Genomic DNA, 12232 nt, shown 5'->3' with positions numbered 1-12232 from the left:
ATGCTGGCGTGCGCCTGTAATCCCAGCCACTTGGGAGACTGAGGCAGAAGAATTGCTTTAACCCAGGAGGCGGAGGTTGCAGTGAGCCAAGATTGCGCCACGGCACTCCAGCCTGGGTGACAGAGCGAGACTCCATCTCAAAAAAAAAAAAAAAAAAAAAAGGGAGGCACTGCTCTGAGTAAACTGAGGTTCGAGGATTTTAGGGATCAGTTGGCTGTTTCTTGAGAGGATCAGGGGAGGCATCTCAAAGAGTTATTTCCCGGGTAGGATTTTGAACAATGATTTATGATTGCTAAGAGCACACTACTGCAGCAGCGAGAACATCATGTAGATTCCTGGTCACACGGGGCAGCCTGGTGAGGTCAGCACATCCCCAGGCGGCTGGTCTTCTTGGATTGGAGGTGCCTGGGGTGGTGACAGGAGATGCAACCAGAGACTTACAGTGACGAAGCCCTCTGCCAGTCTGGGGCCAGCAGAAGCCCTGTCACCTGCCTCCTTCTACGTGGCTAGAGGGCCCTAATGTGTTTTATGGTTACTTTGCGGGAATAACTGGGTTAAGCAAAGTTAATTTCTTTTCTGAAGGGCTCTTCAGAGCCTTCCCTTTGCATTGGGAGGATGGAGAGGATAGCATATGCAAGGTGTCCCACACCTGTTTAATCATAGAACCTTTTTTTCTAGAGCATCCTAGGATGAGGGTTCCATGGAATTCGCTTTGAGCAATGTGGCTCTAAGCAGGTTCTGTTCCACTCAGGCTGGGAGGTGCCATATGGAATTGAAGCCTCTTGGACTTACCCCAGCCTGGAAGAGATCCATCAGATTAATATACAGGACTGGCAGGATGCTACTTGAGAGGGAATCCTGGGGCCAGCCAGGCTACCTCTAACCCCTTAAAGTCCCTAGCTCCTATCTGGCTCTGGAGGTTACTCATTTGGGTACCCAAAGGCCCCATCCATGTCCAGGTTACCTGTTTCCCTTGCCCAGACAGGACATCTCAGAGGCCCCAGGACACCCCAGAGCATTGGTTCTTGCCTTCTGAACAGAACCATCATGGTATCAGACTGGCTTGAATTCAGGGCTTTAGCCCTTTGGACCGTCTGAGAGGTGCCTGCAACGTCTGAAATGGCCTGTGCTTCGGGGCTGCCACACCGTGTTTCTCCCCCACTGTGAAGCCTGCAAATGGTTGGTGGGAATTGTCTTTCCCCGGCCAAAATCTCTTGAATCAACACCCCACAGTGGCCTCTCTTCCAAGTCCTGCCTTTTGCTGCCTACATCAGTCTGGCCTTTGTGCCCAGGGTCAGTGGATCCCTACTAGTCTCTCATGTTAGCTTTCATGCCACTTTCCTGTTAGTCTTCAACTCAAGTCCACGCCAGCTCTCCTTATCCCCAAATAAGCTGGTTCTCACCTCCCTGCTTTTCCCTGGCTTTTCTCTGTCAATTCCCCTGTCTTTCTTCCTCCTCATAGACTTAACACTAATTTTCATTTCACTAGTTCAAGACTTAGTGACTTTCTTTGGACTGCTTTCCCCAGTTAACTGCCCACAGCTGGACTGCTTGAGGCTTTGCCTGCCAGTCTCCTGGGGTTGGAACATTTGCCTGGAGTCTCACCTTCTTCCTTCCTAATCCCTAAGTAGTACCCACTGAGATATGGGTGCATAATGTGTGCTTAAATAAATACAGTAATGAATCACAACTGGTTCACATCAGTTGTGATATAAACCCAGTATGTTGACAGCAGAGCTGGGACACTGCCCCAGAGATAGGGACTATCATGGTGCTCATCCGAAGTGAGAAAATGCAATATAACTTCCACCTTATTTTACTGTGGTGTGTCAGCCATCTTTGTTTCTTGATTTTCCATCCAGTCTGTGAAAATATGCATGTAAAATGGAGTATTCGATACCTTAAAATGGAGGACAGCTCTCTGCCCAGTGTTTGGATGCTTGCAGTGTCCTAAGTATAGAGCCCTGACTTTGTGGGATGGTTAGTGTTGTACACTTCATTATTTTTAATGTTAGAAAGGGCATTAGGCCATGGATCCTAAGTCATGCCAGTTTCTCTAAGACATGATTGCCATACCATTACTCCAATTATTTTACCCCCAAGTTTTTGGGACTTACTGTGTAGGATTTTGTGAGAATCCATGAAAACATACCAGTAACCTTTTAGCAATTAAAAACCCTGTTGAAAATAAAGGAAATAGGCCAGGCGTGGTGGCTCACACCTGTAATCCTAGCACTTTGGGAGGCTGAGGCGGGCAGATCACCTGAGGTCAGGGGTTCGAGACCAGCCTGGCCAACATGGTGAAACCCCATCTCTACTAAAAATACAAAAATTAGCCAGGCATGGTGATGCATGCCTGTAATCACAGCTACTTGGGAAGCTGAGGCAGGAGAATCGCTTGAACCCAGGAGGCGGAGCTTGCAGTGAGCCAAGATCACCCCACTGAACTCCAGCCTGGGTGACAGAGTGAGACTCCATCTCAAAAATTAATAATAATAAAAATAAATAAATAAATAAAATAAAGGAAATATATATATGGAGTGGTAAAAACATCTGCAATAAAAATGAAGAGCCAGGCTTAGTGGTTCATGTCTGTAATCCTAGCACTTTGGGAGACCAAGGCAGGAGGATTGCTAGAGCTCAGGAGTTCAAGACCAGCCTGGGCAACATAGTGAGACCCCCCATCTCTACAAAAATAATTTTAAAACTTGGCCTGGCACAGTGGTGTGCGCTTGTAGTCCTAACTACTCAGGAGGCTGAGGTGGGAGGATCGCTTGAGTTTGGGAGGTTGAGGCTGCAGTGAGCTGTGATCGTGCCACTGCACTTCAGCCTGAACAATAGAGCAAGACCTTGTCTCAAAAAAAAAAAAAAAATTATAATAAGTACATTTAAAGCCCAGTGATTGTGTAATGAAGGAGTGGTTATGGGGAAGATGACAGAATATGAACCTGTCATATTCTGACAGGTTACGTGAAATCTAGTCATTGGGCAAGTCAGGCCACCACGCTGAGCCTCAGTTCCCCCATCTTCTCCTTTTGGGAGAAGTTTGGACTAAGGGATTTCAAAGGTCACTTCCACAACCACCAGCTGCTGGCTACATATTTTAGGGGCCCCAGAATAATGGCAAGCCTTTCTGCCTGAAACAAATTTTAAGCAGTAACAATGCAAAAAAAATAATGATGTTTTGTCCACAGTTTCTTTGTGAAAAAGGATCAGACGGATTTTGTAGTGATAATAGGTTTCTGATCTCTGATGAGGGAAGTCTGGGATTTTGGTTAATTTCATTGCCATTTGCTTTTCAGACGAGAGATTAAACAGTTATTGTCTGAGTTGGATGAAGAGAAGAAAATCCGGCTTCGGTTGCAGGTGAGTCCCTTTGGGTTCTGTTGCCTGTGAGTCCTAGGCTCAGTGGGGCAGGACAGAGTCAGGGCTTTTATTTCAAAAATAAATGATTGTCACCTCTCTGCACATCTGGATACATTTCCTGTGACCATTTTCTTAGACTCGCATAGGCTTACTACATATCATTTCCCCAGGAAGTCTTGGGGAAGGGAAACATTAGGAAATGTGCCCCAAATTGGGTTTCTCATTTGGAATTTATCTTTTTTTTTTTTTTTTCTTTTCTTTTTGAGACAGAGTATCGCTCTGTCACCCAGGCTGGAGTGCACTGGTGCGATCTTGGCTCACTGCAACCTCCGCCTCCCGGGTTCAAGTGATTCTCCTGCCTCGGACTCCCAATTAGCTGGGACTACAGGCACATGCCACTACACCCGGCTAATTTTTTGTATTTTTAGTAGAGATGGGGTTTCACCGTGTTAGCCAGGGTGGTCTCGAGCTCCTGACCTCAGGTGATCTGCCTGCCTCAGCCTCCCAAAGTGCTGGGATTACAGGTGTGAGCCACGGCAACTGGCCTGGAATTTATCTTAAACATCTCCTCTGCGAAAAGCCCCTCCCCCACCTCCATTTCCAAGAGGCCTCATTATATGTGGTCACTAGGGCTCCAGGGGCCACAGCTGTCCACGTTCAGGGGCATTTGCTCTTGATTTCTCACTAATGGCCATTTCTGTCCTGCCAGGGCATTAGAGCTCTGTCCCCTGTAGCTTCTGATTCAACACTGCCATTACCAAATGGCAGAGAATGCGTGGGAGTTCTGATTGACCGAAGGTAGACTTTCAGCTTTCATCCAGTTGGTGCCCTTGTGGTGATGGGGGCCCATGTTGCTTAACAAAGGATAGGTAGCTGCTTGCCATCATTTTGGGGGTACTGACAGACACCCCCTTGAGCCAACCACAGCTGCCTTCCAACACTGCCAGATGGCCCGGCCTGATAGGACCGCCTGCTCTACCCTCTGGCTAGGAAACTGGAATTACTGCTGCTTTTGACAAACTTTGCAGCCTGGCAGCCTGAGAGTCAAAATGTTCACCATTTCCTAGTGCCTTGTGTCTGTGTGCCTGTTCTGTGTTGATGTCACTTCTGGCATTGCTATTGATTGTCCATTCTGATGTCATGTCACCTTTAAAATTGTCAGGTAGATAGTTTTCTTTCAGTCGACCAGGTTTATAATCTTCCAGCTTCTATAAAACCAGCCGATTCATTATTACTTTGTTCCATTCTTATTTTTCTCTTTCTAGATGGAAGTGAATGACATAAAGAAAGCTCTACAATCAAAATGAATACTTGATCAATGAAATGTCACATTATTCATCCTGAGTCCGAGACTCAAATTTTCTGCCCCAGCCAAAATAATCTTGTGCCAAAAGATTAAAGGTTTGCCTCAAAATGTCCCTGTTTGAAAGATTAGCACAAAAGTCTTGATAGCACAACACAAATTCCATCCAAGAGGAGAATCTTCCCCAGGGTTTAGTCCTGGGGCTGGCACTCGTTGTGACTTACACAGAGCAAAATTGTGCTAAAGGCTTTTCTACTCTGAGATCTCAATGCGAAATGAAAACTCAGGCAGTTTAGTCCATAGTGGTACTATTTTGATGATATTTTCCATTAATAAAATGTAATTTCAGATTATTCGTTTACAAGCTTTATAATTTTATGATTTTTTAATCGTGTTTTGTCACAGACTTCCCTAGTGTTTGTGCTACACGTAGTCAGAAGCGAGTGTCCTTTTCTTTTGCTTCAGGCTGAGGGCTGCCTCGCTCTTTGTCCCCCATTAGGATTCTATTACATATGCAATTGTAGGTTCAACCTGCCCCTTCCCCTGCCAGCAAACCCCACCACCCTAAGAGAAATTTTAGCTTATATATGATGGTATATTTACAAAAAGAGAGAGAGAAAATCTGGTATTTGCAATGATCTGTGCCTTCTTTTTACCACCCTCTTGATTGGAGCTTTTGTGATGCAGCTACCATGATTCAAAAAAATTAAAAAATTAAAATTAAAAAAAAAATCTGCCACTTATCCAAGTCCACTAGAGGCCACTGTCTTCAAAGCTTCTCTCACCCTAGCCAAAGGTCCTAAGAGGAGACAGCTGTGAAGTTGGGCGTGCTCTGTGGTACCAGCTGTGACTTTTATATTTCTCCTAGTCTTAGGTTGTTCATGAAACTAGAAATGTCATCCCTGCTTGATTTTTCATCAGCCAAGTTAAACCCCTGCTTTCTGTCCTTTGCACCTTTTGCGTGAACAGAATATGCATTATTAAAGCAAAAATAAATAAAAGTAAAATGCAAATGAAAACAAGGGGGGGAAAGTTGTATTATTTCCTGCACTGGGTAACCCGTGTGTGTTATCGTTTAAACTGTATTCACATAATGTCATTTGCCTTGCTCACTTGTAACCCCTTCCTCAGATCCAAGAGAATGGGAGGAGGGTCATGTTGAAGTGTAGCCATTGGAACTTTCTTGCATTTATGGAGTTGCTTTTTATTTTCCAAGGAAACTGATGTTTGCCTGTCCGCTTTATCTTTGTAGTACATGAACAGTTCAGCCTTAGACTATGTAACTGTTTTCTCATCCTTAGCTGAAAATGAGGAGCCTACTGTATTGCGAGACTGTTCAGGGGTAGGGGTGGAGGGGGTGGTCCCTTAATGGCCCCTGAAGATATTGGATGTGTTTCTCGAAAGCTGCTTTGTCTATTTCCTGAGTTTAATAGTGAAACTACTAAACATTAATATATTTGCACAGCCACAAAGAATGAGAGTTAATGATACTGAAGAAGTGATGCAAAAAAATCACATTATTGGTCATTGATAGTATTACAAATAAATGTCTCTTCCTTTCTCTTCTTCCCTCCCTCCCCCTGCCTTCCTCTTGCCTATGTGCTCATCCTTGCTACCTGAGGCTGTTATTTCCCTCCAAGTATTTACTTGAGCCCAAACACCTCGGTCTTCCTGGGTGGGGGCACAGTTAAGGGAAGGGAGTGTATAAGGAAGGAAACCTCACACCCTCCATTCCCATCCCTGGATATATTGCCTTTTCAGCAGCCTTGGGTTCAGTGTGCTTGGAGTCAGGAGTGCCAAGTTCCCAAGAGCAGCGTAAAATATCCCTGTACCCCTTGACAGTTTTAAGCATTTCTGCATTAAACTTGAAGATTCCAGAGATTCCCCACCACCTAATGATCTAAGAATGCAGATTGGATTCTTCGATGTTCAAATTTCTCATCTACTTATGAAAATCCCTAATTATATAGTTTTATATAACGTGTATACAGAGTAGGATTGTTGATTAAATTGAGCGGTTGGAACACCCTCATGGGGCACTGGCAACATGGAATGTAGAGAGCTGATGTCTTCCCCCTCATAGAGGCCATTGGCTTCCTTTGTATGAGGAGAGGGAGAAGTGATTCGGGAAGGAGAAGTTGGTATGTACAGCGTCACTGCTGCCCCTCGGGCTACCCAGCAAGAGGATTCTGCGTCAAGGAACTGGACGAGCCGCTACCCAAACAGCCACCATCTTTACTCTTTACAAAATGGACCCATCGAGAATGTTGAAAAGCTTGGAAGTATCACTTTTGGAAAAAAAAAATTATTTTGCATTCAGCATGGACTCGACCAGGCATCTATGGAGATTATTTTTTTGCTTCATTTTATAAAGTTGTATTTAGAAAAGTCTTAAGTATTGTGCTTTGTAAAGAAGATGATTAAAATGAAATTTTGTGAGAATAGTTTTGTTCAAAGTTGTCATGGTCCAAGAGGAATGATTTTTTTTTTTTTTTGGAATACCATTTTTCTCCACTTTATACAATTTGATTTCTCTGGTAGAAATATCCTTAGAAGACATGGAATATAGTGCCTCCCCCCATCCTTCCCAAGTGAACAGAAATAATCTGTGAAATCTGTGCCTGTGAATTCTATTTTTTAAATTGTTCAGTTTTATACTCATATCTAATCAGAAAATGCCAGTTAGGTATAAATTCTTTTTTAGTGTAAAAATTTTGAAGTCATCATTATTCAAATAACTGTGTAAGGCCTTTTTTCTTTTTTGAGACGGGGTCTCTGTCACCCAGGCTGGAGTGTGATGGTGTGATCTCTGCTCACTGCAACCTCCACCTCCCGGGCTCAAGTGATTCTCTTGCCTCAGCCTCCCCAGTAGCTGGGATTACAGGCGCCTGCCACCGCGCCTAGCTAATTTTTGTATTTTTAGGAGAGACGGGGTTTTGCCCTGTTGGCCAGGCTGGTCTCAAACTCCTGACTCAGGTGATCTGCCCGTCTCGGCCTCCCAAAGTGCTGGGATTACAGGCATGAGCCACTGCACCCAGCCAAGCCACTTTTATTCACACACAGTCCTCTAGGTGCCATGCTCAAGTACATGATTTGCTTTCTTCCATAAGGACATCCTGTATGTGTCCTCACACGTGTCTTTGCTTATTAGTGGCAGGATTTTCTTTCATAACCCGTTCCTTGATGGGAAAACTGCAGGATGTGTAATTTATTGCTCAAAGTCGCCACGGTGTATAAAAATAATTCCCAGGTCCCACAAAGGCCTTGGTATTGTAATGCGAGGTCATCATGGTCCCCTTTTTGTGGTATGAGATTAGGTTTTAGTCCTCTAGTTATTTTAGCACAAATTAATATCGAGATGTTTTGGCACCAAGGGGGCTTGATGAAAGCTTCCCTCTTTGGTTTTGTACAAATGAGAACTGTAACAAAGCACGCATGCGTGGGTGACCGGCATTCAGCATGACTGATTGTGGCATCCGACAGAGGGAAGCCTTGGCACTTAGGACCTAAGCCCAGGGAAGAAGATGCTGTGCCCAAAATTAGCATGAGTGAAGGAGCACAATGGCCAAGCCAGAAATAAATATCAGTGGTGTAAGGACAGGCAAGGATCAGGTCTCTTAAGAGGATGAACTTTTCCTGTCACTCCTAGTCTTGTTCCTAGGGTCACCAAGGCTTGGTTCCCAACATGTGGAGCAGAGGCAGCCCATGCAACTGAGAAGAATCCATGAAGTTGGTACAGGTTTCCACGTGATGGTTTTACTTTATGCCCCCCCCCACCACCTTTTTTTTCTTTTTCTTTTTTTTTTTTTTTTGAGGTGGAGTCTCACTCTGTCGCCCAGGCTGGAGCGCAGTGGTGCGATCTCAGCTCACTGCAATCTCCGCCTCCCGGGTTCAAGTGATTCTCCCACCTCAGCCTCTCAAGTAGCTGGGGCTACAGGCGCCCGCCACCATGCCCAGCTAATTTTTGTATTTTTAGTAGAGATGGGGTTTCACCATGTTGGCCAGGCTGGTCTCAAACTCCTGACCTCAGGTGATCCACCCACCTCGACCTCCCAAAGTGCTGGGATTACAGGCGTGAGCCACCGTGCCCGGCCTATTTCATGTCTTTTGAATTGATCCCAAATTGAAGCCGCTGTGGGGGCAGGCCCTTTCCACAAATGACAGCGTGCTCATCGTGTTTGTGAATTTGGAATTCCCAATAAAATGGGCTCTCCTTTTTTCTTGTTGGAGCAATAGGTGATAACTTATTTCAACCAAACAACAGAACAAGGTGATGTAGTAGGTTGTAGCTAGAATTTTCTGAGGACAAAGAAAAGAAACAAAAATAAATAAACTGAATTCCTGGCAAACCAGCTTCATGGAGCCGTTCTCTTTAAGTGGCAACAAGTTTAATTAAATTATGCAGATAATTATGTAACAATGTCATTTTACTCTTGAATGCTCCCTGTTCCCACCCACCCCATAGAATATTACCAGTTCTCCAGAAAGCTAAGATTTGTTAGCAAGCTTTGAGCTCTTTGATGGGAAGGTGCCCTGGAAATGCAAATTTTCATTATAGCTTCTATTAATTTAAAAAAGAAAAAAAAAAAAAAAAAGGCCAGGCGTGGTGGCTCACACCTGTAATTCCAGCACTTTGGGAGGCCGAGGCGGGCAGATCACCAGAGGCCAGGAGTTCGAGACCAGCCTGGCCAACATGGTGAAACCCCATCTCTACTAAAAATACCAAAAATTAGCTGGACGTGGCAGCAGTCGCCTGTAATGCCAGCTACTCAGGAGGCTGAGACAGGAGAATCGCTTGAACCCGGGAGGCGGAGGTTGCAGTGAGCCAAGATCATGCCATTGCACTCCAGCCTGGGCAACAAGAGCAAAACTCCATCTCAAAAAAAAAAAAAAAGTGCCGGGCGCAATGGCTCATGCCTGTAATCCCAGCACTTTGGAAGGCCGAGGTGGGCGGATCACGAGGTCAAAGAGATGGAGACCATCCTGGCCAACATGGTGAAATCCTGTCTCTACTACAAATACAAAAAAAAAAAAAAAAAATTAGCTGGGCGTGGTGGCGCACGCCTGTTGTCCCAGCTACTCGGGAGGCTGAGGCAGGAGAATCGCTTGAACCTGGGAAGGGGAGGTTGCAGCGAGCCAAGATCACGCCACTGCACTCCAGCCTGGTAACAGAGTGACACTCTCTCTCAAAAAAATAAATAAAAATCAAAGTTTTAAGGGATTTACAAACCAATTTTTAAACTAACCCAGCTGATGAAAGCCATCCTGAAACCAAACGAAAAAATATGAAGAAATCAATAACATTTCCAAGGTTATTTCCCCCAGAGAAAAACAGAGATGTCTGGCCAGGCGAGGTGACTCATGCCTATAATCTCAACACTTTGGAAGGCCAAGGTGGGCAGATTGCCTGAGCTCAGGAGTTCGAGACCAGCCTGGCCAACATGGTAAAACTCTGTCTCTACTAAAATACAAAAAATTAGTTGGGTGTGGTGGTGCACGCCTTTAATCCCAGCTATGTGGGAGGCTGAGGCACAAGAATTGCTTGAATCTGGGAGGTGGAGGTTGCAGTGAGCTGTGAGTGTGCCACTGCACCCAAGCCTGGGTGACTGGAGTGAAACCCTGTCTCAAAACAAAAACAAAAAAAAAAGGAAGAAGAAGAAGAAGAAGAAAACAGAGATGTCTTAGGAGACATACAGCAGATTCTTTTCAAGCATCATGAATATTTCCTAGACTCAATCTGAGAAAATCAAGAATTTGGCTGGGGCTGAAGCTCTGCCCTTGAATGCCAAAGGGAAATAGATGAATAGGGAGTAAACGGACGCCTGTATGAAATGCCTGCTCAACTCCCTGCTGTCGTCCCAAGGTAGCTCTCAGAAAATGCTCTTTGTTCTCAATCAATCACGGCAGTTTTCTTGGAGGAAGTACATCTGGAAGGAGGAGAAGGACATGAATTGAGAGAGGAATTCTCAGAGGAAGCTTTAGGCCTGAAGGTAGAACTGATATCTGCTTTAATAGGGATGCATGTGGTGCTGAGAATCTGGGTGGAGTGATGAGGAAGACAAAACAGTACAGCTGAGGGTGACAACTTTCGGGGTAATTGAGGACACTTCACATGCTGAGGATGGGCCTGTCGATGAAAGTCCCACCAATGAATCTTCCATGTCCTAAAAATGTTTAGGCCAGGCCAGGCACGGTGGCTCACGCCTGTAATCCCGGCATTTTGGGAGGCCGAGGCAGGAGGATTGCCTGAGGTCAGGAGTTTGAGACCAGCCAACATGGTGAAACCCCATCTGGCCAGAAAAAAAACTCATGGTACTGGCTCAGGAACTACTGAGAAATCTACTCAGATCCTTCTCCCTTAAGGAACAAAAGGCTATTCTGCATGGGGAAAGACATGGTCCGAGGGCCCTGGTGAATTACCGTTGCAGCTAGGGGAGGAAACTGCACTCAACTCTAGCTCTTCATCTCAACTAAAAACAATTCAATCTTCAGAGAAAAGGGCTTCAAGTCTATAGACTGAAAACACTCATAGATACCCACTGCAGCTGGGAGAAGGGAATGGGAGAGAGCTCTATCCCTGGAGGAGAAACAGAAACCATGTGAAGGTTACACCCGAGGCACAAGCCCACTGTGTACTCCAAAGACTGAAGCTTAGAATATTACAGAATCCATCCCCCTACCAGCATGCTAACAAGCCTCCGGGAATAACAACAGCAGGGAGGACTACAAGAGACAGACTTTGGGGAGCAGCACAAAGGGAAGTCCCAAAGCCAAGAGGGGTGGGGGACAAAAAAAGATCACTAGAGGAATCTGAAGTTTGTAATGTTCATAGGAAAGCAAATCTCAACACAGCCCAACTCCTGGCCAGATCAATATAAAGTCTCACACTAAAGGTTTATTATCTTAGTATCTACTGCCCTATATACAATGTCCAACTTTCAACAAAAAATTACAAGACATGCCAAAAGGAAAGAAAAAGCATTCTGAAGAGGCAAAGAAGTGATCAGATTCAGACTTAGATATGGCACTGCTATTAAAGTATCAGAGATAATTTTATTGTGTTTTATTTATTTTTAGACGAAGTCTTGCTCTGTCACCCAGGCTGGAGTGCAATTACCTGATCTCAGCTCACTGCAATCTCTGCCTCCTAGGTTCAAGCAATTCTCCTGCCTCAGCCTCCCGAGTAGCTGGGACTAAAGGCATGTGCCATCATGCCTGGCTAATTTTTTATTTTTATTTTTATTTTTTTATTTTTAGTAGAGACAGGGTTTCACCATGTTGGCCAGGCTAGTCTCAAACTCCTGACCTCAGGTGATGTGCCTGCCTCAGCCTCCCAAGTAGCTGGGACTACAGGAATGCATCACTACAGCCAGCTAATTCTTTATATTTTTTGTAGAGATGGGGTTTTGCCATGTTGCCCAGGCTGGTCTCGAGCTCCTGAGCTCAAGCAATCTGCCTGCCTCAGCCTCCCAAAGTGCTGTGATTACAGGTGTGAGTCACCATGACCAGCCTGATTACTATGTTAAAGTCTCTCACAACCTAAGTAGACATCATGCAAAATCA

At 45.0% G+C, this 12232-nt stretch overlaps 1 protein-coding gene across 17 annotated transcripts in view; it reads left to right on the top strand.

Annotated features, from left to right (window-relative positions):
- The window catches only part of SH3KBP1 (SH3 domain containing kinase binding protein 1), a 361405-nt gene extending 355717 nt beyond the window's left edge, over positions 1 to 5688 (top strand). For all 17 annotated transcript variants that reach the window (XM_077989618.1, XM_015127045.3, XM_015127044.3 and 14 more), the window contains 2 exons: positions 3303 to 3366; positions 4632 to 5688. In XM_077989618.1, the coding sequence (XP_077845744.1) occupies positions 3303 to 3366; positions 4632 to 4673 (106 nt within the window). In that variant the 3' untranslated portion in view covers positions 4674 to 5688. The remainder of the gene's footprint in view (positions 1 to 3302; positions 3367 to 4631) is intronic.
- Positions 5689 to 12232: the final 6544 nt, after the last annotated feature.

The sequence above is a fragment of the Macaca mulatta genome, chromosome X (assembly GCF_049350105.2).
Source record: "Macaca mulatta isolate MMU2019108-1 chromosome X, T2T-MMU8v2.0, whole genome shotgun sequence".
Classification (NCBI taxonomy): domain Eukaryota; kingdom Metazoa; phylum Chordata; class Mammalia; order Primates; family Cercopithecidae; genus Macaca; species Macaca mulatta.
The sequence above is the reverse complement of the archived record's forward strand: the minus strand, read 5'-3'. Positions and strand labels throughout refer to the sequence as shown.